The sequence below is a fragment of the Cryptococcus neoformans genome, chromosome 2, assembly GCF_000149385.1.
Source record: "Cryptococcus neoformans var. neoformans B-3501A chromosome 2, whole genome shotgun sequence".
Lineage (NCBI taxonomy): Eukaryota > Fungi > Basidiomycota > Tremellomycetes > Tremellales > Cryptococcaceae > Cryptococcus > Cryptococcus deneoformans.
The window spans coordinates 2201829-2226027 of NC_009178.1; the positions used below are offsets into that span (position 1 = coordinate 2201829).

Genomic DNA, 24199 nt, shown 5'->3' on the forward strand with positions numbered 1-24199 from the left:
TATTGGGCTTCGTGTGAAGTAACTACGACACGCGTTGGGATACTCAGAGCAGTCGTTTAAAACAGCGAAAAGAGAACGAGTGAACAAAAACAAGTCGGTTGCGGTTTCTTGATGGGTTTGTATAACTCTTCTTCCCAAGGGGATATGTACAATGTGATAGGAAGTGCGACAAAAGCAGAAACAAGTGTGCGTGGGAGTAGCTCAGTTTTGGTTAGAGCAACCGATTGCAATTTTATATTTGTAATCATCGGTAGGTCGTGGGTTCGAATCCCACTTCCCACTTTTTTCCTTGTTTTTGTTTTTTTAGTAGTCGATCCAGTTTAGAACTTTTTGGCTATCGATTTGTTTTCAAGTATGCATGCATTTTTGTCTAGTCTGGCATTTGCTGATGCTATACATATTAAATAAAATGTAACTTTATCGCCTCTTGCTTCGAGGATTTTTAATGGCCATTCAAACCGTCTTCCAGGGGAGGTTCTTCCGCCGCCAACGATCCGAGGAGACTCCAGCTTCTTGCGTACGTAGCTAGCGCATCAGGGATGTTAGTTGTGGTCATGTCCGGGGATCAAAGAACGCACGTTTGTATATTCTGACGATACCTTCGTCGTCTGTTGTAGATAGCATTGTACCTGTTGCGTTCCACTGTGGGCCAAGCCAAAGGTTAGTTTCGAGTGGGACGGGAGAGAAAGGAGAGGACGTACATCCACCGTGCCGATCCTTGCTCCACCTTTTCCAAACTCGCCGGTACACTGCCCCCTCCACTCTTTGACCACTTCGCCGCCAGTGTCGTAATCGACTCTGCCCCGTTCGCCGGGGGGTTCGACTCGCCATATCCTGATGGTGCCGTCACGAGCGCCGGTGGCCAAGAGGTGGTAGTTTCTCCCGCAGTTGGGTGCCCATGCGAGGCATGTTAGTGGGGCGTACTGGGTGGGGCCGGAAGAGGTGGTGGAAGGAGTGGAGGAGGGAGTGAGGAGCAGGACGCATGATGGGGTAGGGGAGAGGGAGACGAGTTTGAGGGAAGGGGAGGTACCTGCAAAGACGGCGATGAGAGGACCCCACCATCGTTCTTTACACCAGCTGAGTCCCCATCCGCCCGTGGCCAGTTCAGATGTGTGCGGGTGATGGCTCGTGCCCCCACTGTCGCCCGCGGCACTGGCCATGGCAAGTGTCCCTGTGAGACCCGTGCCCGCGGCAGAGGAGGACGCTGTGCCGGTGCCGCCGTCGTCGCTGGGCGCGGAGGACGGGCCGGGAAGGGAAGGGACGTGGATCCTGACGACCTCTGACCAGTCGTTCAGGCTCGGGTCGAGCGAGGTGTGGACGCGCAGGTATCCGTCGGTGGCGATGCTGGCCACACGCAGGCCGTGGGCGGGGTCCGGGGGGCCGAATTGGACGGAGCGGATGGCGCCGGTGGGGCCGGTGAGGATACCGCGCTCGAGCCATGCGCGCGAGGTGGAGGCGGCGGGGGCGGTGGCGGACGTGGAAAAGGAGGGTTCTTCCCAGATACGGATTGTGCGGTCGTGGGAGCACGAGGCGAGGAGGGAGCCGTGGATCGGGTGCGAGAAGGAGAGGTGGAGGATGGGCGCGTCGTGGGCCTTTGCGGTAAGCCGGCGCCGGCGGTCTGTGCACTCACCTTCCAGTTGGCGTCCTCGGCCCATTTACCGTGCTCGTCTTTCCGAAAGACCTTTATGCGCTGGTCGGCGGAACATGTTGCGAGGCGTTCGCCGTAGTAGTCGTACGTGAGGTCTGCAGGCGGAGTGAGCTGCGCCGGGGACAGGCGACGGGGCGACGGGACGTACGGGTGACGAGGTCTGCGTGCGCGGGGGCGAGCAGGTCGGTCTGCAGCATCGTGCAGTTGTGTCGGTGTATCATCTCTAACGGACTGTTTACGAGCATGCATCATGCAGGCGGGCACCGCCGGGTAGCAATTACGTAAGCGGGACTATACCAATCCCGCGACGTGGCGGGTGTCTGCATCTGTCTCCATCTCTGCGCGCCCCAGCAGCTCCCTCCGCCCCCCAGCAGCTCCCTCCGCCGTCCCCGCGTATCCAATGTCCCAACCGATCATGCTCCCCCAGGGCTGGGAAGCCAGATGGTACGCCGCCCCCCGCCCGCCCGCGCTGACGTAACGCAGGGATCCCCAGGCGAACGCCTACATCTATGTCGACCAGAGCACAGGCAGGTCCCAGTGGGAGGTCCCCCTCAACCCCACCTTCCCCACCTCCCCCACCCCGCACGCCCCCCCCCAGCGCCACGGCCGCCGGGCCTACCCCTCCGCCATGTACGCCCACGCCTACGACACGCCCGCCCCGCACGTCGGCCCCCCCCAGCCGGTCGCGGGCTACGCCGAGCAGGGCACACCGCAGTTCATCACCCCCGGCTTCGAGGGCCAGCAGCCCGTGCAGCAGCCGCCGTACGCCGCTGTGGACCACGTCGCCGGCCAGTTCCAGCAGATGAACATTGCTCCCGGCGCCGCGCCCGTCGCTGGCGCGGCTGCCGGTGCGTACCAGGGCGCGGGCTATGCCGAGAAGCAGCTGCACTCGACAAAGACCAAGACGGTCAACCTGATAGGTCTCCAGCCGGACGTCGCCGCGCTCGACAACCCGCCTCCGCCTGCCCTCCTCCCCGCCAACGCGAGCGTCACGTCGTCCGCCCACTCCCAGCCGGATCCGTCGTACCAGCGCTGCACCCTCAACGCCATGCCCACCACGCAGTCTTTGCTGAACAAGTCCAAGCTGCCGCTTGCGCTCGTCATGGCGCCTTACCGATCCATTCGCGAGACGGACAATGATCCCGATGTGCCGGTGGTCGAGGACGGCGTGATTGCGCGATGCAGGCGGTGCAGGGCGTACATCAACCCGTTTGTCACGTTTATCGAAGGCGGGAACAGGTGGAAGTGCTGCATGTGTGGTCTGAGCAACGAAGTGCCGCAGCTGTTTGACTGGGACCAGCGTGCAGAGAAGCCGGCGGACAGGTGGGCGCGCAAGGAACTGAATCACGCCGTCGTCGAATTCGTCGCGCCGACAGAGTACATGGTCCGGCCGCCTCAGCCGCCCGTATATGCCTTTGTCATTGACGTTTCATCCGCTGCGATCCAAAGCGGCATGGTCGCCGTCGCCGCGCGCACCATTCTCGAATCACTCGACTCGTTGCCGAATGCCGATAACCGCACAAAGGTCGCCATCATCGCCGTCTCCACCAGCCTCCATTTCTTCTCCTTGCCCGCCGACGCGACCGAAGCCGGCATGCTCGTCGTCCCCGACCTGACAGACGTCTTCCTCCCGAAACCCGTCGACTTGCTCGTCAACCTGACCGAATCTCGCCCCGCTATCGAATCCCTGCTTGCCAAGCTGTCAGACATGTTCCAAGACTCGCACACCGTCGGTTCCGCGCTCGGCTCGGGTTTGCAGGCCGCCCACCAGCTTATTGGGAAGATTGGCGGTAAGATTATCGCGCTGGGCGCTTCCCTCCCGACCATTGGCGAGGGTGTGCTCAAGGCGCGAGATGATCCCAAGCTGCTCGGTACATCGAAAGAATCTCAGCTCCTCAATGCCGGCAACAACTGGTACAAGACGTTTGCGATCGAGTGTTCCAAGAACCAAGTCTCGGTCGACATGTTCCTGTTCAGCGGGACGTACACCGATGTCGCCACACTGGGTTGTCTGCCCCGATACACTGCCGGCCAGACCTATCTCTACCCAGGCTTCAACGCCTCGAGGAGCGAGGATGCGATCAAGTTTGCGACCGAGTTTGGTAAAGTGCTGGCGATGCCCATCGGTCTCGAGGCGGTGATCAGGGTCCGTGCGTCGAGGGGGATCCGCATGTCTGCCTTCCACGGCAATTTCTTCATCCGATCGACCGACCTGCTCGCGCTGCCCGTCGTACCGCAAGACCAAAACTATGTGATCGAGCTCCAGATCGAGGATGATATCAAGGGCTCATTCGTCGTCATCCAAACCGCTGTTTTGCATACCACATGCTATGGCGAACGACGGATCAGGGTGATCACCCAGGCGATGCCGACGACGGACAGTATCGCCGAGCTGTACACCTCGGCGGACCAGATCGCGCTCGCGACCTACCTCGCCAACAAGGCTGTGGAGAGAAGCATGTCACACAGCCTGGACGATGCGCGGAACCACGTCACAAACAGGCTGGGAGAAATGTTGACGGTGTACAAGAACCAGGTGACCTCTGCCGCCGGCGGCGCCTCCGCCCAGCTCGCCGTGCCTGAAAACCTGTTGCTCCTCCCCCTGCTGTGTTGCGCGCTGACAAAGCACGTCGGACTGCGTGAAGGCGCCTCGATCCCTCCAGACTTGCGGGCCTATGCCCAATGTCTGCTCACCACGCTTCCCTGCCAGACGCTGATTCCGTATATCCACCCGAGGTTTTACTCTCTCCATAATATGCCGCCCGAGGCCGGTACGATTGGCGGCGATGACGGGGCGATGATATTGCCCCCGGCGCTGAACCTCACGTCGGAGAAACTCGAGCGCCACGGTTTATTCTTAATCGAGGATGGACAAAACATCTTCCTCTGGGTCGGGCACGACGCCGTCCCGCGCCTGATCCAAGACGTCTTTGACCTCGCGTCATACCACGAACTCCAGGGCGGGAAATATACCCTCCCGAGACTGGATAACCCCTTCTCGGAGAGGGTGTGTAATGTGGTGGATAAGACGAGGGAGATGAGGAGGGGAGTGTATAGGCCGCAGGTGTATGTGGTGAAGAGTGATGCCGAGCCGGCGTTGAGGAGCTGGGCGTTGAGTTTGTTGGTGGAAGATCGGATGGATAGGATGTCGAGTTATGCGCAGTATTTGACGACTGTGAAAAGCAAGGTGGGTGGTTTTTTGTTTTTTTTTTTTTTTTGGGAAAAAGCTGATGCGTGTGTGTGGTTTAGGTGAATGGCAGTTAGAGTCAACCGTGTTTAGATGGATGACTGGTGTTTGGGGCTTGGGATCGAGGTCTAGGTTTAGGTTTGGGATTGGGGGATTGGGATTGGGATTGGGATTGGGATTGGGATTGGGGATTGGAGTACGCCACAAGAGCATGAGGATGGGGAAATGATAGTGGTGAAACGGGGCGTGATGGAAAAGCCAGATGTGCATGGTTTAATCAATTGGTAGTGATAAAAAACAGAAAAGGGGAGCGTATGTGAATCGATTTTGAGAATAAAAAGAGGTTGACTGTCAAGCCCCTAGCAAGTGTCTTCTCCAATTGAAATGATTTCTCTATATATGAAAAAAAGTACATGATACACCCCGCATTCCCATCAAATATCATCTGGCATGCGGTGGCTGTCTACTGTTAAGGAAATACAATGAGCTTATCCACGCTTGACTTGGATCCTACCAATTCCTTGATAATCAGTAAAAAGGGGGTGTGAAAAGGTTGAGGCAGCGAGCGATAACGAAAACTCACCCCCCGCCAAGAATCTCGACCAATATATTCCTCACTATCCGCCTCACAGCCTCTTCACTCGCTGGATCCCATTCTTTGGATGTGGAGACGCTAATCCTTGTCGTCGTCGTTTCTGATTCTCTCTGTTGTTGTTGTTCTGCTTCTTCTTCTTTGTGATTCGTTCTGTGGGGTTCTTTTGAGGATGGTGGAGGGGAATGGGGAGCGGGAGCAGGAGCAGGGAGAGGGATAGATTCGTTCAGTTCGGTAATGATCTTGAGGCTTATAGGCCATGCTTCTTTTGTTTCTCGTGAGCTTTTTTCTCTAGCTCAAGGAAGATACAGGACATGACGCGACGCGACGCGACGCGACGCGAGACAAGGAGGAGGGACGTACCCAAGGTACTCTCAAAGTGCATGAAAGTAAGGTCTTCGACCATCTCGAATTGAGAGTCGGTGAGCAAGTGGGGGATGACGAGTTGGATTGTCTGCCAAGGAGGCCATCAACCATGGTCAAAGATTAATAGAGAGGACGTACATGAGGTGGTCTGGGGTATGGCATTGTCTCTCTTCAGGCAGTTTGCAGGGTTGAGCTGAAGAGTAATAGGGTTATATAAGTTGTTAGTAGATACAAGTACGAGGAGAGAAATGTATAAAAGGTGTATGCGGGAATAATGGAGTACTTATACAGCCGGGGGGTCCTTTGGGGTGATGACTCGTGGATTTCTTTGATTTCTTTGTTCATGAGGGACAATGGAATACCGCATACCTGACCCGCAGAGTTTATGTATTTCTGCAAATGCACAAAAAAAAACCATAACCCATGCTAGAAAAGACACACTCGAACAAAAACAAAAAAGAACCGTTTGTTACTCTCTTTTGAATCCCCCGATCTCTAACCCAATCCAATCCTCATTCTAATCCTCATTCTAATCCTCATCCTCCTCTTTCGGATCCTCCTTCCTCCTGAAACAAGCTACCCATTTATCGCCCTTATTTCTCTCAACTTTTTGTCCTTCCTCTGTCGCTGTACGCGCCGCTTCCAGGATGGGGTCGTCCGACAGAGTTTCGGTGGGGATGTATTCGAAGAGAGGGTGCGCGTGGAGGTGGTGGGCCATCCATTCGTGGAGGTCTGGTTTTGTAAGCGGGGAGTGAAGGGAAACGTTAGTAGATGAATAAAGGGCAAAGGGGGAGGAAGATGGAAGAGATCGAACCTTTGACGTCGGTGACGGTGTACAAAATCCCACCGGGCCGAAGGACGTATGCGTATTCTGCTAATAAAGCGGGGCTGTAGATTTAGTCTTGTTAATACTCATATGTCCAACTTGCAGAGTTTTTGAGAAGACTACATACGTGATGATCCTAGCCTTGTGTTTGCGGTTCTTGAAATGAGGATCCGGGAAGAGGAAAAATATCTTTTCAAGCTACGATCGAGTTCCATATCAGCTTCCTTCAAAACTAGCTCTCCCCCCCACACCCCCTTCCCAGCGCACCCCAGCCGATATCCCCCATACCCAAGAAGAAATAGACACATACCTGTCCCTTTGCGAAGAAATTAGGCATGTGCTTCATACTATTCGCCTTGATCACAGATACGTTCTGGTATCCTCCCGGTTTGGTGTCGACCGAATCGGCGGGTAAGAGTGATTGGGCTTGACGGGTAGCGGCGATACGGTCGGTCACGTACTTGGTGACGGATGTTCTAATTTCCATACCTATTTAAAAGGAATAACCCAAAGGAAAGTGGAGAAATGGAGAAAGGGGACGGGAGAGGGGGGACCAGAGAGAAGTGTAGAGGGTGAGCTTAAAGGACCGAGTAAAAGCGTCGTGTGGACGTACCGAGCATGAGCTTTTCGGGGAAAAGGGGAGCAAGCGCCATTAACAATCCACCAAACCCACATCCAACGTCCGCCCATTCAACCTTTTTCTCGCCCTGGGTGATGGTTCCATCCTCGTTAGGTTGGGAAAAGTATGCAGGGTAGTGTGTTGACCAGTCCATCAATTCTGGCCTTTTGGGGCTATTTTTATTTTCATAGGGAGAAAAGGAAAAAAGGCATGAGCGTAAGTCGTGACTTTTGTTTGGTAGAGAAGAGTGAACGTACTAGTCGAGCTCATGGTCGATGAACACGTTGGCATGTGCTCTTTGCCGGTAGAATCGTTTCTACAGACCCCATCAGAATTCTGCGCATACAAAAAGGCAGAAGCCGGACGAATAGATGGTTTGACCACTCACTTGAGGAACTTTGAGCAATTGCACTTCACCGGCGGTAAGTGCAGGGGCAGGAGAAACGGATACACCTGGCGAAGCGGTTGAGGGCCCTGCTTCCATTTCTGATTCTTCCCTTGTTCGTTTCGACATGAGGAGATGGAACTTGGACTTGGTCGTTGTCGTATTTTTGTTCGTGGCTTCTCAATCGAAAACATCAGCCCCGCCCAAAAATCTCGTTGGGTGTTAATTACAAATAATTAACCTAATTACGCGGTGTTAAGTATGGAGCGAAACGGAGAGAACGGTTCGTCGAGTTTTCCCTTTTGCTGCCTTTTTCCATCGCATTTCCACATCGCCCACCCGCCCAGGATGCTCGTTCGCCGTCTCTACTCCTCGGCATCTTCACATCCCGCCCCTTCCGCCCTCGCGCACATCCCCGCGCCCAGACCACACACAAGGGGCAGGATCAGGCCTCGACTCGCGCTGCCCAAAGCTAAAAAGCAGGCAAGCACCACCGCCGCCAGTGCCAGTCTCGCGAAACCTCTTCGTCCCGTTGACGCTGCTGGCAAGGGGCGTAAACCGCGATACTCCTCTACCTACCCCCATTCCGAAACCGCTCACACCCACGCTCAAGCGTCTAGCTACCCTACCGTCCCCGAACCTCCTTCGTCCTCCATCCCCCGTACTCCCCGTCTTCACTTTACCCACCCCGTCCCCGCTTTGAACCATACCAACGAATTCCGACCCATTTACCTCTACCCTGAGCAATTCAAGCTGTACCATGCGTTCACCCACCCTGCCCATCCTTTGCCGCTTCACCTCGGTACGAAGATTTACACATCCCCGACTTTTACTTCTCGGCCGGACGGGACTGGGGACGATCTGTTCGCAGAACCCGTGATGAAGACCCCGTCTTCCACTGTCGAAGATGAGGGAGTGAACGCTCTAACTGAGCACCTGAGGGTAGTCAGCTCCCAGCCTATCCTTCTCAATAACGCAGAGATGGAGCACCAGTTCTTCGGAACGCCCGAGATGGAATTCTCAAGCATCTCTGCGCTGCTTGAGAACAAGTCTGCTTCGCTCAAGGCGCGGAATGAGCAAGAATGGCGAGAAGTTTTGGCCATGATGGAGCATAAGGGTGAATCTCTGGCCGTTGAGAAGGACAATGTGCAAGCCGGGGGAAGCAAGGATGCGGATTTAAATCAAGTTGTTAGTGAACTTGCCGGTGTCCTGGCTAGACTTGAGACGGATGAGAAAAACGTGAGTATGGATAGTGTGAAGAGGAAGAGGAGAAAGAAGATTTCAAAGCACAAGCACAAGAAGAGGAGAAAGGTATGTTTTGGTCTTTGCGCTCAGATTTCATTTTAATCCTGTACTAACGAGAATGATTTAGGCAACTAGGGCGTTGAGAAAGAGGTTGGGTAAATAGATGGTTTGCATGGGAATGGCGAATGGAAGCATGAGAGGAACATGGAAGGAAGGAGAGGGAGAGGATGCATACTTATCACACGCCTTGCGAAATGGAACTGAATAATAACAATGTCAGGAGTTTTGATTGCCAGATTGGCTGGCAGCTTGACGGTATGCTGATTTCATGGGATATCTTACAACGAGATGGTGAATAGTATCGCTGATATTCGATACTTACTGGCCTAGCCAGAACAAGTCGTTCGATTAAACCAATTCACATAAAACTCTACAAACGATAATGAAAATGCTCAATCATGTGACAACTTTTATGACTTCTTAACAACCTGTGTATTTGTATAAAAAGACTTGACCTTTAATGGGCCGGAGAAACGAACACCGAGACATCTTCCTCCTTCTCTCCTGTGTCTTCTTTTTCCTTCATATCCTGTGCTGCTACTCCTTGCTGCTGTTCCTCCTCCATCAGTTCGTCGGCAGGGATCTTGTCCGGAGTAGTGTTGACAAGCAAGAGCATAGGGATGAGCGCAGCAGCCATAAGACCGAATGTTACACAGCTGTAAAAAAAATATCAGTTGATATTCAAGAAACAAAAGGCATGACAAAAGGTTGAAAAACCACACGTACACGCCAATGAGAGGGCTTGTAGAAATCTGGGTGTTCATGCCGAAAGAGATGGCTTGACCGATTGCTTCGAGACACCTGAAAAGAGAGCCATTACGAACGTTGGCTACATGGAGCAACGCAAATAATGATCAATTCAGTTTCTGTTCCAGTTGTGGAGATAGGACACAAAGTGAAAAGACACTTACACTGAGCATCTTTAGCAAATGACGAGATAAGCCAGTACATGTAACTCTGAGAAAGAGGTCCGGTTGTTTGCACAAAGAAGTAAGGAAGGAATGCAGAAGGATAGAGGGAGTCGTTCCAGTCGATGGCTCCGGGGTTATTGCGGTTGAATCTGACTTGCATGATGATGGTCCAGATGTAGACGGCGGTGTTCAAGATGATGACAGTAAACAGACCGAGCTGAGCACGGCGTCGTTGGCTGAGACCCTTGATATCGAGGATAAAACCAAGGCCGAAACAGCCAATACTGATAGCAGGAAAGAGTGGTCAGCTATGGGCTTTACCTCGAGCGTGTAGACTTACATGCAGAAGAACGGAGAGACAAGGGATGATAAGGCTCGAGCTCGAGTGGAAAAGTAAGTGGCAAGGTAAGTAGACCATGTACCACTATGGAAGCATTAGTCTGCGCCCTCTTTGATGGGGCTGATGACTCGACTCACCTGTAGAAGAATGACCAAATAGCCCAGATAGCCGAGAGCAAGACGAGCTTAGATGTCATGGTGGTCAAGATTTGCCTGAACTCTTGCTTTGTTGAAAGAGGCTTGGACACTCTGATTCGAGTACCATCCGATCGTACGACGTTATGGAGCGGGGAGATCAGGAAGGCAAAGGGGAAGCTGTCAGGGAAATAATGAATATGAGAATCAAGGTAAAAATGGGCAAATTTGGTACGTACGCCAAGCTTTCGATGATTAAAAACGCAATGTATGTATCTGGAGTAACTCCGCCGTCTACGCCAGCTGTGTGGTTTTTTGAAAGACTATTACCCATAGTATGTCAGCATCAAATGCAGCAGACATCATGTATGACTTACTTGATAGCTCCTCCAATTAGCTGACCGAGATTACGAGAGACAATCCACAGAGCGAGGTATTTTCCACGAGCACCAGTAGGAGAGATAGACATGATTGTACCTGCTTCCGCTACATACCAGCAACCTGTTCCGATACCGCTGACGAAAGCACCGAAGATGAGAAACTATCATGGTCATGAGTGATTGTTCTTGAAAGGAAGCGAAATACACTTACCCATTGTGTGCCGAATTTGCTGTTGCAGTAATATGAAGCTCCTTGAATGGGAAAAGACATGGCGCCCAGTACGAGAGACCATTTTGTACCAAGCTTGTTCACAAGAGGACCTCCCAGGAAACATGCTGATGAAATGCGTCAGTGAGGCTCAAGAAATGGTAACGAACGACAAACTCACTTATGGCCAAGAATGCATAGTTGATGGCGTTACTATAAAGAGAGGAAGAGGGCTTGGGTTAGTTCTCGTCTTCATGTATTGAACACGGGTGTCAACAGATAACCACTCACGCGATATTAGAAGTTTGGGGACTTGCCAACCCACCACCACCTAATCCTGAGATAGCATCTGACATGGCTGGTCCGCAGAATGCCTGAACGCTCATGAGCAACATCTGCGTCAAACTGTGGTTATGGATTCTCTTCCATAAGGGGACCTCCTTCTTGTACGCATCCCAGTCAACCGCCTGATTAGAAGCATCGAAGTGGGTCTGAGGCAATTCCTCTTTAGGAGTATCGGCCTTTGACATAATGGAGGGTCGTGCTAGATCGAGATGGAGTTGTGGAGAGTTTGATATACGGACCGAAGTTGATGGATTGGTCAGGTGTATCGTTATTGACTGTGGAGAACGTTTTAGAATGTTTTAGAATGGATGCTGCTGGAGATGGGGTATCGACTGAAAGCAAAAGCCCTTTAACACTTACAGTTTATATATTCTCCTATGAGTGCGATATATCATGTTTGCCGCTTTATCCGTTAACATACGTACCGCCTATCTAGGTGAATGCGCAATTCACCAGATAACAATCCGTTTTTACGGTCTTGGGCGAGAGATCACGGGGTCATGAGCTATTGAAAACCAGCAATAAGCTGAGCAAGGAGTCCGACAACACGGAATCGGGCCATTATACTGATAGATGCCGGAGACGTGGATGAAGAGATGCAAAGGAAAGCCATTGGACGAGACCAGCATTTATCTCGGATTTCGAAACCCGAACGCCTGGAATATGACCGAGACCTATTTTACGCGATATCAATTCACGCTAATTGGTGCTTAAAATACCGATATCGCGGACTACTTTTGACACATGTTCTTCTGCCTTGTTGCTGCGTCTCTTCGTTAGGTCCACTTCTGCCACTGCACCACCATTCTGGAGTCCAAGGACTCCAGTACGGTAGTCACTTGAAAATCACGCCGCTTCATTCACAGGGTGCAATCATTTGATATTCTTGGTTTCATACGAGAGCTTATCAGCTGATGCCAGGACATGACAAGAAACGATTCATTGCAGCAACAACAACGAAAAATCATGGTAGTTCCTAGACGATACCGTGCCCACTATGCCAATGTACGATCTTTGGTCTGTATTTCACCAGCAGCTCGTTATGAAGCAGTAGGAATAGAAGAAAAGTGCTGCATTCCCATAGGACCCTGTATGCTGCCAACATCTAACTCTCTAAGTACCACTAAGCTAGAACTTTGACTCCGACTCGTGCTCCATCTTCCACAACCTTCTCCCCGATGTTTTCGCCAATTTTCACAGAAGCAAGCGATACAGCGACATCCTTTACATCCATATCGTCATCCGAGGGCTCATCATGGTTCCATCCTGGAAGATCAGCAAGATCCCTTGCAGGGGCTGCCCGACGAGAGATCAGGGGGTCACCGCTTCCAGGTCTCCATCTCCAGCTCTCAGCCAAGTCCTCGGCAAGGGTACCTTCTATAAGTTCAACGACATGTTTACCGATATTGGGAAGAATTTTGAATGAATGTCTATAAAAATTGAGGAATCAATTTCAGTGGCATGACCCTCAGTTTGTAATATAGAAATGACTTACCCACTATCCCCTGTAGCTAAGATAAAATTTTTCCATTTGGGATGTTCGCATATCAAAAGATTGGCATCGGCGGTATCTGTACACCAGCACAGTGCTCTGTTGAACAGTTCTTTTTCTTTGAATCTCGGTAAAAAGGCAGAGATAGCACGGCGGATAGATGCGTCCGACTCGTCCGGAATGGTATCGGTAGGGTGTTTGGCATGGGAGCGCGGGAAAGAGATGTGTTTAGTAGAGGAGGCGCCGTAAGGTTGATGTTGCTTGAAACGGGTGAACCCTGTTGCAAGTTAAAAGGTTGGCTCATATTTAAAAACAAGGGGACATGACGCACCTGGGAATTCGTCGCACACTTTGATGACTCCTTTTCTATACAGCCCTAATCAATCGACATTCTCTGTAGAAGCTTCATAAAGAGACTCACTCATTGGGCTCGAAGAAGAACCCAAGTTCAGAGTTGTACACCACAGGACACTCCTTGTATTCGGCAGCCTCTTCTGGTGTCAATTGCATATGGGCGTAAACCCAAGCCTGATGTGAAGTTAGAAGGATATCTCTAACTCGATAGCAAGGTCCTTACCTTTGAACAGCATTGCCCTTCCAAATCCACGAGGGTAGGACTCCAAGCTCCGGCAGCCAGAACGACCTTGTCGGCAAAATATTGCGTACCATCAACTGTCTCAATGCCGATGGCCTTGGTACCGTCTTCGTCAAACAAGGGTTTCTTGAATGAGCCCGCACTAATTAACAGGGTCAGAAAAGGAAGGGATATCAAGTAGACGTTGGTTCTGCGCACCTCCCGAATCCGAATGTCACACCTTTCTCTTTCAACACCTGGCCGATACTGTTGATAGCTTTCGCCGCCGCAAGCCAGCCCCCATCTTCGCTGTAAATAGCTTTCCATCCCTGAAAGTCGTTCATAAGTATTAAACCCTTAGAATCAACATTAAAAGGTTCACTTTGATCTGTTTCCGATCCAACAAAGGGGCTCTAGCCAGTATTTCATCTTCTGTACTCAGCCAATGGTGGGTCTTCTCGAGCCCGCTCCCGGCCTTTAAGATAGCCTCGTACGATTTACGCAAAGATGCAATGCTCTCCGGTGTATGAGCACAATCAAGCTGTATGATGTTAGCAAGTTAATGGATGAAATTTCACGCTTACTCTTCCCGTGTTGTGGAAATAAGGCTTGAAAACTTCATCATTCCTCCACATGTCTCTTGCTTCCAGGCTCAACTGTTTATCTACAGGATTCCTGATACGAATACCCATGATCTTATTGAGGTCATTGCCAGCCGACTGTGCTGATGGGATTAGATACGTGTCAAGCACAGTGATGTTGGATGGAGTGTAACCGGCTCGTAAAAGGTGAAGAGCAGTAGAGGACCCGAGAGTACCACCGCCCCCGATAACTATGACCTTAGTACTGGCGCGCGAAGGTGGCATGATAGTCTATTGATATGTGGATCAGAATGAGCTACAGTACGTTATATGGGAAGATGAAGCGTTTGGAGACTGGCAGTTAAAAAGGTCGGACGGAACAGCCATCGCCATTGTCATTATCGCGCCATTTTGGGAGTCCGCGTTATCGGATTCGGCTCTTCAGGCGTTGGCCGAGTGCCTCCAGGGTATGCGGAAAAAGAAACCCGAGATCGACCGCTTATGCGGCAATTCTACCGAACACCCATGCCGAGAAGGCAGTCTATGTATGCGCGGGGTTCATGACCATCAAAGGATAAGGTCATACGGCCTCGAGTACTTTAATGATAGTGTAATTCAAAAGAGAACGAACAACCCAGCATTGGCCCAGCATCGTGACTGTTTGTCGTCGTTGTTCTTTGCGGCATCATAGATGTATTACGTAAAAACGTTTATCAATTGTGTTCCTAATTGTTAAACAAGAGCCTCAAGTGAGATAACTGTTCATCAGCACCATCAACTATCTTCATGACCTTCCGGAGGATCGATATAAGATTAGATTGGGACGTTGTGATGTAGTAGTGAGTAATAATAGAGATGCAGTCAAAAGCCAAGGAAAAAATTCAGAAATGGTCAAGTTAAGAAACGACACAGACGAACGACGGACATGTATCCTCGTAAGAAAAACTATTGGTAGCAAAACATACTCCTTCAAAGAGCGCTAACGGACCTTCCGTGGAAACGAAAGCAAGGAGCTGAAGGGTCCAAGAAAAGTATAACATCGGTGTCGTGAGTATATGTACAATCAACAGGTCATTAAAACACCCTATATGATGATGTTGAGCTGTGTAAGATTACTGCAACTACTTTACCCATCGAAGAACATAATCGATAGCTCCTTAAAGGCAATCAAGGAGGGCGTCATCCTAAAATATGGAGGATGCTGGTGGGGAGAAAGATGCTTCAGTTCGAAACGGCAGTTACAATCACAATTGCCGAAGAAAAGTATCGTTGAAGTGATAGTAGAATGAAGATCTTGTGGAAGAGGATATGCTGTATAGGACTGTTTATAAGCATAACGATACTGAATTCAATGTCGTTCAATATTAATTGGGTCTCCATCCCATTCCCAGTCTTGTTTCATCCTCAGGCGATGAATGACAACGGCATGAGTGCCTCGCGTCCCAGATCCCTTTACAGCTTGTCTATCTCATACGTGACACAGTTTACAGGCTACGTCTTCTGCTGTTCTCCATCTTTTCTTGTCTCTGCATCCATCCTCAAGTTACTATCAATAAGACCTTAGTCTGAAGTTTGCCACAACCCATAAGCTTTTCCAGGGTTCGTCTGCCAAAGCCTAATAGTGCCATCCTCACTACCACTCGCGTAAACCTCACCATCAGGACTGTAGCTTGCACATAGCACGGGTCCATGATGACCCTTGTACACTTCTCGCTCCTTGCCAGAATCAAGGTCGTAAACTCGGACCCAAGGGTCAGACGTACTACCCGCAACGAATCTGTCACGTAGATAAGGGTGGAGAGAAGCGGATGTGACGGGGTGCGGAAGAGGGATGGTAACTGGAGGGTGTTGACGGAGAATGTCGAGGAAGTGAACATTCTTGCCTGCTGTGACGCTGAGGGTGCCGCCGCCATGGGCGAGTTCCATGCTAGAGATGGGTTCACCAAGGTCGAGAGAGGCGATTTGGCTCAGTGTTCGGAGGTCCCACCATCTGAAATCAAAGTTAGTTGTGACTGCGAATGGTCAAGAAATGTAGAATGCACGTACCGAACTTTGCCATCTTCGGCAGCGCTGACACCCATGGTTCCGTTTTGACCTTCATCCCAAACGAGACTCTTAATGATGCCTTCGCAAGACAAGCCATCGGGGTTGGTGCCGAGGACAAGAGGTTCGGCGTCAGGTCGGCCAAGGTCAAAGAGACGGATTTTCTTCTCGTGTCCACCCTGTCATTCGCCATCAGACAAGTCCTGCAGGCAAATATAAGCGATTACTCACAGTAAGGAGGTATTGGGGGGTTTGTTGAGGGTTCAAGGCGACAGAGCGGACAATGTGGTTGTGAGAAAAAGTGTGAAGGGCTTCGCCACTGTAGGTATCCCAGATCTTCCTAATATCCATCATCAACACTCGTCATCACCCATCTATCATCATCCATTCGCATGCGTAACGTACGCAGTGAAATCCGCACTACCGGTAACAGCTCGAGAAGTATCGAGTGAAATTTTGGAAGACCACACAGCACCCTTGTGTCCTATATTTCTGTTAGCATATAATTGAATCAAAGCTACCGTAACATACCGATGAAAGTACCGATCCAGTCTCCGAGCCAGCTCCGGAGCATGGGATTTCCATCCTTACACGCTGAGATCAAGAGATATGTTCCGTCGTCAAGCCTGCTCGCACATCAGTATCGTATTATTACACTTAACTCGATCACCGACCACGCACACGTTTGAGAATTGGAGATGTGTTACAGGCCTAGTGTGGCCAGAGCACAACAATGGCTGGACCTTGATAGTTTCATTTGATTGAGAAGAAGGGACCGAACCAAGACGAGGCTGACCGGAAAGCTGCACTTGCTGAGACGGAGCGTATTGCCCAATCACAGGATTAGGGTTAAGAGACGGCGGAAGAGTCGAGTAGCCGTTGCTGTATCCCTGCATGGTTGATATTGCAGTGAATATTGTAGATTAGATTTTGAGTGATGTGGTATAATGATTTGGTTCGCAAGTATAAGAGAGGTCTATGGGACGTAAAAGGAGACGCAATTACACCGTCAAGGTTGCGCGTGGAGTATCGTTTCGATCGGATCGGTATGTTCTAGATTGTCGTTCAGTCGTTATTGATCGAGTGGCAATGTGGTAGAGCACTAATGGTATGATAAATATGTGTTGTGCAGTTATGAATGACAGCTGAAGTGATTAGAGGTGCAGTGTGGGATCCGGAGTGCGCAGCGGGATGATCGAAATGCCGAAAGGTGGAGCGGAAGGCGGATGTGAGCGGAGAGCCGGGGTGAGGGCGGTGAAGACGAGGTTTTTGGGGGAAGGAGAGGATAAGACTTGGAGAAGTTGAGATGTACAAGGTACGGGGGATAAACAATGAGTCAACAATACAAGTGGAGATAGACACGAAGGGGCGTGACGCGTACACCGCCACTCGACTGTAATGCCGAAATCGCCGGAACACTCTTATGTTCTCTGTCTTTCGCACTCCATACAAATGTACACCATAAACAACAAACAAATCTTTCGGGATTCTATATACTCCCCTAAAACTACTACAGACCCAGTACTCATCCGACTCCGTCTTACAGAATGAAGCTCGTCAGGTAAGTAGATGCCCATTTTTCATCGAGCATGCCTTCAAAAGGACTAATTCGTACCCGCTGTAGGTTTTTGATGAAGCTCAATAACGAGACGGTCACGATCGAGCTCAAGAACGGGACTGTCATTCACGGTACCATCACTTGTACGTGGATGGCTTTTGTGTCCAAAAAAGTGCTCATGCTAAACGTGAAATTTAGCCGTGGACCCTCAAATGAACACCCACCTTAAGTCCGTTAAGCTCACTCTCCGTTCTCAACCTTCATCCCAACCACCTTTGTCCCTCGACTCTATAGCCATCCGAGGAAATAATATCCGATACTTCATCCTCCCCGACTCTCTTCCTCTTGATACTTTGTTGGTTGACGACGCGCCTAAGCCTAAGAAGAAGAAGGAAGGAGCTGCTGCTAGGGGAGCTAGAGGAGCAGCTAGGGGAGCAAGGGGAGCCAGGGGCGGTGGCCGAGGCGCGCCTAGAGCTAGAGGAAGAGGTTTCTAGGGTGTTGAAGGGCGAATGGAAAAGTGAAAGGAGCGTTGTTATTCATACATTCGGCATTACTATGCAGGTGACTGCAAGTTTGCTCGTTGTCTGTTGGGTCAGTTTGCAACCGCAAGATACGCTTATTGTATTGTAGGATCATCAAGCATCCATTCAGAACCAATTAGAACACGAAACTTCTATTGCGTCAAACAACGATTTCAGCTTCTCATTCAGACTCGTCCCTCCGCGTATGGATTAACAACATCCGAGCTACCGTACAGGCACAAACATTTCGCGCGAAAACCTAGCTATGGATGACAACGGAATAAAAGAGACCCATATTACAAACTATTGAACCTTTTACTACCTAAGCATGAGGGAAATATGAGCTATAGGCGTTCAACGCCGGTTGTCCACCGAGGTGGATATACAACACGTTTGATCCTTCCTTAATGGCACCTTCCTTCACAAGTCGGATCATTCCCGCCATGGACTTGCCTTCGTATACAGGGTCGGTGATGAACGCATCGGTTTGGGCAGCCACTACTAAGTAGTCAGCTGACGATTTTTGACAAGAACGAAGGCCGATTCACACTTCATGGCGGCGATGGTCTCATCGTCAGGAATACCATAGATACCAGCGTGGAACCTGTCGTCCAAGATGACGTCCTCCTCCTTAATCTCCAAACGCTCATCCAACAAGGCCGCAGTATTCCTTGCAATCTTCAAGACCTGGTTTCTTGTCGCTTCGGGCTTACCACTCGCGTCAATACCGATAATCTTGCGCTTCCTTCCTTCTGCAACGGCACCGACGACGGTACCGGCGTGAGAAGAACCAGTGACGGAGCAGACGATGACGACGTCGAAGAAGACGCCGAGTTCTTTTTCTTGCTTGGCGAGCTCAACGACCCAGTTTGTGAAACCCAATCCACCGAGTGGGTGGTCAGAAGCGCCAGCAGGGATGTAGCTAGTTCCTGTCAATCCAGTAATTGTCACTAGGGGTAGATAAAGGCGTACTATGGCTTGCCGCCCTTGGCTTCCACGTCCTTGAAAGCATCTTCGGTAGCCTTTTTGTGTCTGATATCGAAAGTCTCCTGGTTAAGTCTAACGTCGCCGCCCATTAATCGGGAGAGAAGGATGTTGCCTGTCTCAGAGTAAAGAGGGGGGTCGATGGGGACCCACTTCTCTTGCACTGTGACGGCTATAGACCATTAAAAGTTAGTCAATCAACCGGATAATTGTAGTAAGTTTATATGAGGCTGCGCACCTTTGAGTCCAGAAGCGACGGCCACAGCGGTCACAGCCCTGGTGTGGTTGGATTGCACACCACCTACGGAGACGAGAGTGTTACAACCTTTGGCCTTGGCATCCGCAACGAGATACTCCAGCTGCCCGAACTTCATTAGTGTTCGGTCCAAGTACTTTATACCAGAGAGTGATTACATACCTTTCGGACTTTGTTACCACCGTAGGCCAGGCCGGAGTTGCAGTCCTCACGCTTGGCGTAAAGCTTGACCTTCCCACCGAGAACGGCGGTGAGATTGGGAAGGTATGAGATGGGAGAAGGACCGAACTGAACGACTCCTATCAGCTTCCACCCCTACAACGATGGATGGTATAGGACGAGTTGGACACGTACGAGGAACTTCTCCTTGGGGATAGACTCGAGCTTTGCTAGATAAGCGGGCGTAGACATCTTTCTTATTGATGGTGGATTGCGCTGTATGGAAAAAAATTGGGGATGGGGACCAGGACTTTATGGAGAACAATTGGAGGAAAGAGGGAAGAATCAAACACTGCCCAAGGGCATGTGCCGTTTATATGCCCCGGCTGTTCAGGTGAGGATAGGAGAAAGCCAACTCAGCGACGAACGAATGAGACTATCGGCGGCTTACTCGGCAAGGTCGGATCGTCAGACCACAGAAAATAACCGAGATTTGTATGGCACTCGGCAACTTACTGGAGGAGATAACGCCTCTTTCTGGCTCGGTCAGATGGGGCGCATGGTTCTTATGTATGCCCGCTCCCATGCATGTCGGCTTCCAGATAGATGCTGGGTGACCTATGCGATATATTCGGAAAGGCGCTTAAGGCGTAATGTTGAGTGAGGAGATGATGAGTTGCGATTCGGAAAGCTATGCGCCATCTTTCGGTCGGGTTTGTTTTCATCTTACCTTCGCTTTATTTGGCGTTAGTTACGCTCGCTTTGGCGGGCTGGTCCGCCTATGCATCGCAGCCGACAAATTTCTATATCGACAGAGTATTGGAGTTCTTAATTACCACAAAACTCTTCCAGCCCTCTTAAGCAACTGACTGAGGAGCATATCCTTTGTGCATCCAATAATTATACATTCCAAAGGGCCAGCCTGGGGAAAACGATCGCTATATCATACAGTCGCATATCCGGGATGGAGCTGTCGCCCTTTTGAGGGCCTCCAGGTGGTAGGTTTGGAGCATCGAGCGATCATGGGCAGTGTCGTTATTAGGGATGGAAATGAAGAGGAGTTGGAGGAGCTTTTGGGCAAGCTTCCTTTTGGAGATTTCAGAACGAAGTGGAATCGTTTAACCTCCTAACCTCTGTGGCGTCGAGTTCGAAAGCGTCGAGAACCTTCAAAATACAGTTAACTCTGGGGAGTAGAGGCTGGAGGCAGGAAGCCGAACTCTATTTTATAATATAGCATATACCCGTCACTACGTACTGAAAAAGTAAACATGAGAGCGATATGTAATCTCTATATCTTCAATCAAAGCCCCAACCTTCAGATAGAAAAGAGGATGTTGGAGGAGGATGCATGTCAAACAACCCCACAAGCTCCTCCCAACTCCTTCGGCCGCTCCTCTAGAACGCTAGCGTTCGGGCCTTGCCTCCACTAACTCCACCCTTACCCTCCTCTGCATTCCTTGGGACGCATAGCCAGGTATCGCCTCTCCCCAACTCCTCCTCTCGTCTGCTGTTATCCCACTCAAGAGGCCACCGATTCACCAAGACAAGCGGCCGGAACCCACACCTTCCAATCCTCGGCGCACTCTTCTCTACCACCTTCTCAACCTTGTCGAGTCATCCCACGGATTTCTCCAGGCAAACATGAGCTAGTTTAGTTTTTTGGGGAGGTGGTCTGGTGGTGTTTCGCCCATCTCAATCACCCAGCGAGTATAATTTTAGAGATCATAATCGACAAAGCAAGACCTTCAAATCGTTGCTCCTCATTCCCGACCGTGTTGGCGGCTCGATTTCTCTACCATGACATCCTTAATCCGGCTGAGACGGCAATGGATTGTGCGGTTAATGGCGTCGTGTCGGGAGTTGAACCCAAGACTTTCGGGATCTGCGTAACTCTTCATGTCCAAGAAGTGCTTCGGACCTACAATAACAACGGGTATGAGCGTTCGATTGCGGTTTTGAGGTTTGGGGGAAATTTCGAGGTTGAAGATGGGTTAGGGTTGGAGAATACGTTTGGTCGGGTGGTATGTTGTTTTCTTCGTCTCTGTTGTATGTTAGTCTTGCTGGGTTTATGGACGTCGATTAACTCACTTGGTTCGGAGGATTGCTCCTTGTTTATGTCAATTTTGGCCCTCGTCTCCGTCGACCTCGTCCTCTCCCTCTGACTTTGAAGTTTTAATGAGTTTTGAGACTTTTGGGACATTGGTTTCGGTTTTCGAGGATGGCTGGGGTGGTTTTGGGTTGGGTTCTTCGTCTCCGTCTATTGACCTTGCTAGACTTGTAGACGGAGATTAACTTATTGGGTTTGAAGAGCTGTTCCTTTTTTGGTCTTCTTTTTTTTCCCTTCCATCCAATGCGTGGTTCGATATAACTTGGACATTGGGGCTCTTGATGTTATTGAACGGTGAGAGCGTAATCTTTTGTCCACATCTAATAAGGAAGATAGAACTTTTCACCACCTTAACCTTGACAAGAATGGTGTTGGAGCTAGGTGTAAATATCGGTCTGTTAATTCTTCCATTTGTTTGGAAAGAAACATACCTTTTAACATCGTGACCAATCTTATCCTTCGCTTCCTAGTGTTCAATGATACAGTCGTCTTTGGCGGCTTGTTCGGCCACCTTTTCATTTTCTTTGGAGTCTTTTTGGGCTTGTACCGAGGTGTATCCAGAGGTTTTTTGTGGCGGCACATATCTGTTTGAAGGTATTGTTCGAATAGTGTGCTATCGGATTGGAAGGAAGGATGCCTGGGTAGGGAGAGACCGAGCTGTTTAAAAGCATTAGGAATTCCTCTTCTGGGAAAATTTCCCGAGTGAGGTTATCGACTAGAGGGGGACGAGATATTGTAGCGTTGTCGGTAATAGTTCGATCAACTACAAGATTCGAGTTCCTTGAGATCTATTTTAAAGTTCTCTAGCGCCCTTTTCGCGCTTTCAGTTGTCGCCTTATCTTCAATGATTATAATGGAATGGAAAAGGCAACCTCGCGTTTCTCTGACCCAGGCTATCCAACTGGCAGATGATCATCGTTGCGAATTTTCTCTAACGGTCAAGTCCAAATAGTCGAGATTATCCTCTTTTTGAGGCACTTGATAGTGTTTTCGAATTGTTTTGGACCAAGGGGAGGGTTGAAGGGGAGGATTGGTCACGCCAAAAAAGAGGGAAAATGCACTTGATGATGTCTTTCGACGTGGTAAAATTGAAATGAAGGTAGGATTTTGGTGGTGTTGATGATATTACTCATGGCTGTGGTTTATGTCTGTGGTTTGCGTTTTTGTCGAGCGGTTCCAGCCATGATACTAACCTAGCGCTCTTCAACTTAACGTCCTGGATCGGATGTGACAGGGTGTTGTATGAAGGTTATGGCTGCGGATGATATACATGTCAAAAATTACCTTTTCATGAAGAGAATTCCCTCTCTCAAGTACGTGTGGCTCGACTGCATACATGGGACTGATGTTATTGGAGGGTAAGCTTTTTCATAATCTCTCAATCAATAACCGAAGAACCTACATAGCAGATCATGCGGCGATCTGATAGACTAAGGTTTCATCATGTACAGCATATTGATCAATATATCTTGAGTGATTGCTCGGATTTATTCTTCTTCCAGTTTCTCCTCCATCCCCTCAATTGTTACTGTAATATCACAATGGCGTTCATCCTCCGCTGGCACAGTGCCCATTAAGTTATTCGCAACTGACTGTGGCGTTTTGCCAGGATTGCAATTGTATCCTGTGATGTTAATTCCTTGGATAACTTCGGTCTCTTTCAACTGCCTCTTATTCGGGATGGGGTCACGGCATTAGTCAATCTGTTTCAAGACCCTTTCAGCCCTGGAAGGCATTCCTAAGTCCATTCACTTGATATAATGCACAATCCCTTCAAAATGCTTCATACAGCACTTTCCCTCTTTTCTCAAGGTCAGAAAGACGTCCGCCAAGCTGTGCCGAGACAAATGAAGGTCTGCCGGATCCATATTCGTAATGAGTGTAACATTCACCCAGCTTACGCGGAGAAGTTTTGAGATGACAATTCTCCACAGCAAAAGCACGGGATTTCATCTGGCAAGTGCCACACAGTCCACGCGCTCTCATGAACAGGTTGTCACACAGTATCATCTGGGTATTCTGATATTCCAGATAATCGTTCAAGGAGACTCTGCTGGAAAATGAGACCATTCCTTATCGATCCGTCTGACATGTGGATACCGCGAAAGAGGATAATGAAAAGCTGACCGGTAAAAGGTTGTGATATGGAATGCTCGTTCCATTGTTTGATGGATGTTCGAGGCAGGTTGAGCTGATGAATCTTCTTCAGTGCTTTTATACAGACGCCAAGAGCTACCACATCCTCCAGCTTTACCGAGCGCACCTGACTAACCATCGCAATCCTTCCCGCTACCGCATTCTTTTTCGTCGACATATTGTTGTCGAACCATCTCTTCTTCTCCTTTTCCTTCACCTGCCCGTTTATCCATCGGAAGGAATTGCAGATCTTATAGGCATCGAGTCAACTGGGAAATCAGAGTGGAGCTTGAGGAGGATGAGGTTGTAGGTCGGTGTGTTTGTTCACGAGTACGAGTGAACGTTGAAGGGCCCGACCGCGGATGGCGCATGTCTCGAGAAATATGAGGTGCTGAATCTCAGAAGGAAGACTGGCGAGAGTCATGAGTGTCGATTTATCTTACGAAGAAGACTGGAGCATAGTACATGAGATATACAGAATGACTCGCATAGCATCTGGCAGGGTCGGTCAATTATTTTCGACTGGGTATACGTTGTTTACC

At 49.9% G+C, this 24199-nt stretch overlaps 9 protein-coding genes and 1 non-coding gene across 10 annotated transcripts; 4 read left to right on the top strand and 6 right to left on the bottom strand.

The window, feature by feature from the left end:
- The first annotated feature begins 190 nt into the window (after positions 1-190).
- CNBBt020 lies at positions 191-282 on the top strand. The gene is given in 2 exon segments: positions 191-231; positions 246-282. It is a non-coding gene; the product is annotated as a tRNA-Cys (tRNA).
- Positions 283-442: 160 nt separating this feature from the next.
- Positions 443-1845, bottom strand: CNBB5400 (hypothetical protein; the record flags this gene model as incomplete). Its single annotated transcript, XM_771921.1, has 5 exons — positions 443-525; positions 579-642; positions 702-1592; positions 1631-1743; positions 1797-1845. The coding sequence occupies 5 exons, from the start codon at positions 1843-1845 to the stop codon at positions 443-445; spliced, it is 1200 nt and encodes a 399-aa protein (XP_777014.1).
- A 203-nt stretch (positions 1846-2048) lies between these two features.
- Positions 2049-4912, top strand: CNBB5410 (hypothetical protein; the record flags this gene model as incomplete). Its single annotated transcript, XM_771922.1, has 3 exons — positions 2049-2092; positions 2132-4835; positions 4898-4912. 3 exons carry the CDS (start codon positions 2049-2051, stop codon positions 4910-4912), a joined length of 2763 nt encoding a protein of 920 aa, XP_777015.1.
- Positions 4913-6322: 1410 nt separating this feature from the next.
- CNBB5420 (hypothetical protein) lies at positions 6323-7722 on the bottom strand (the record flags this gene model as incomplete). Its single annotated transcript, XM_771923.1, has 7 exons — positions 6323-6525; positions 6608-6681; positions 6747-6817; positions 6930-7108; positions 7233-7411; positions 7496-7554; positions 7627-7722. The coding sequence occupies 7 exons, from the start codon at positions 7720-7722 to the stop codon at positions 6323-6325; spliced, it is 861 nt and encodes a 286-aa protein (XP_777016.1).
- A 249-nt stretch (positions 7723-7971) lies between these two features.
- Positions 7972-9031, top strand: CNBB5430 (hypothetical protein; the record flags this gene model as incomplete). Its single annotated transcript, XM_771924.1, has 2 exons — positions 7972-8934; positions 8996-9031. 2 exons carry the CDS (start codon positions 7972-7974, stop codon positions 9029-9031), a joined length of 999 nt encoding a protein of 332 aa, XP_777017.1.
- Positions 9032-9385: 354 nt separating this feature from the next.
- Positions 9386-11431, bottom strand: CNBB5440 (hypothetical protein; the record flags this gene model as incomplete). Its single annotated transcript, XM_771925.1, has 10 exons — positions 9386-9584; positions 9655-9757; positions 9840-10123; positions 10180-10263; positions 10317-10493; positions 10553-10636; positions 10691-10854; positions 10905-11029; positions 11083-11114; positions 11193-11431. The coding sequence occupies 10 exons, from the start codon at positions 11429-11431 to the stop codon at positions 9386-9388; spliced, it is 1491 nt and encodes a 496-aa protein (XP_777018.1).
- Positions 11432-12369: 938 nt separating this feature from the next.
- On the bottom strand, positions 12370-14178 carry CNBB5450 (hypothetical protein; the record flags this gene model as incomplete). Its single annotated transcript, XM_771926.1, has 8 exons — positions 12370-12676; positions 12742-13015; positions 13070-13104; positions 13160-13266; positions 13316-13475; positions 13532-13641; positions 13695-13853; positions 13897-14178. The coding sequence occupies 8 exons, from the start codon at positions 14176-14178 to the stop codon at positions 12370-12372; spliced, it is 1434 nt and encodes a 477-aa protein (XP_777019.1).
- A 1275-nt stretch (positions 14179-15453) lies between these two features.
- On the bottom strand, positions 15454-16832 carry CNBB5460 (hypothetical protein; the record flags this gene model as incomplete). The annotated part of the gene is made up of 6 exons (XM_771927.1): positions 15454-15883; positions 15940-16115; positions 16168-16276; positions 16342-16420; positions 16468-16562; positions 16618-16832. The coding sequence occupies 6 exons, from the start codon at positions 16830-16832 to the stop codon at positions 15454-15456; spliced, it is 1104 nt and encodes a 367-aa protein (XP_777020.1).
- A 735-nt stretch (positions 16833-17567) lies between these two features.
- On the top strand, positions 17568-17988 carry CNBB5470 (hypothetical protein; the record flags this gene model as incomplete). The annotated part of the gene is made up of 2 exons (XM_771928.1): positions 17568-17637; positions 17693-17988. 2 exons carry the CDS (start codon positions 17568-17570, stop codon positions 17986-17988), a joined length of 366 nt encoding a protein of 121 aa, XP_777021.1.
- Positions 17989-18337: 349 nt separating this feature from the next.
- Positions 18338-19666, bottom strand: CNBB5480 (hypothetical protein; the record flags this gene model as incomplete). The annotated part of the gene is made up of 6 exons (XM_771929.1): positions 18338-18513; positions 18564-18937; positions 18988-19171; positions 19238-19358; positions 19418-19543; positions 19610-19666. 6 exons carry the CDS (start codon positions 19664-19666, stop codon positions 18338-18340), a joined length of 1038 nt encoding a protein of 345 aa, XP_777022.1.
- Positions 19667-24199: the final 4533 nt, after the last annotated feature.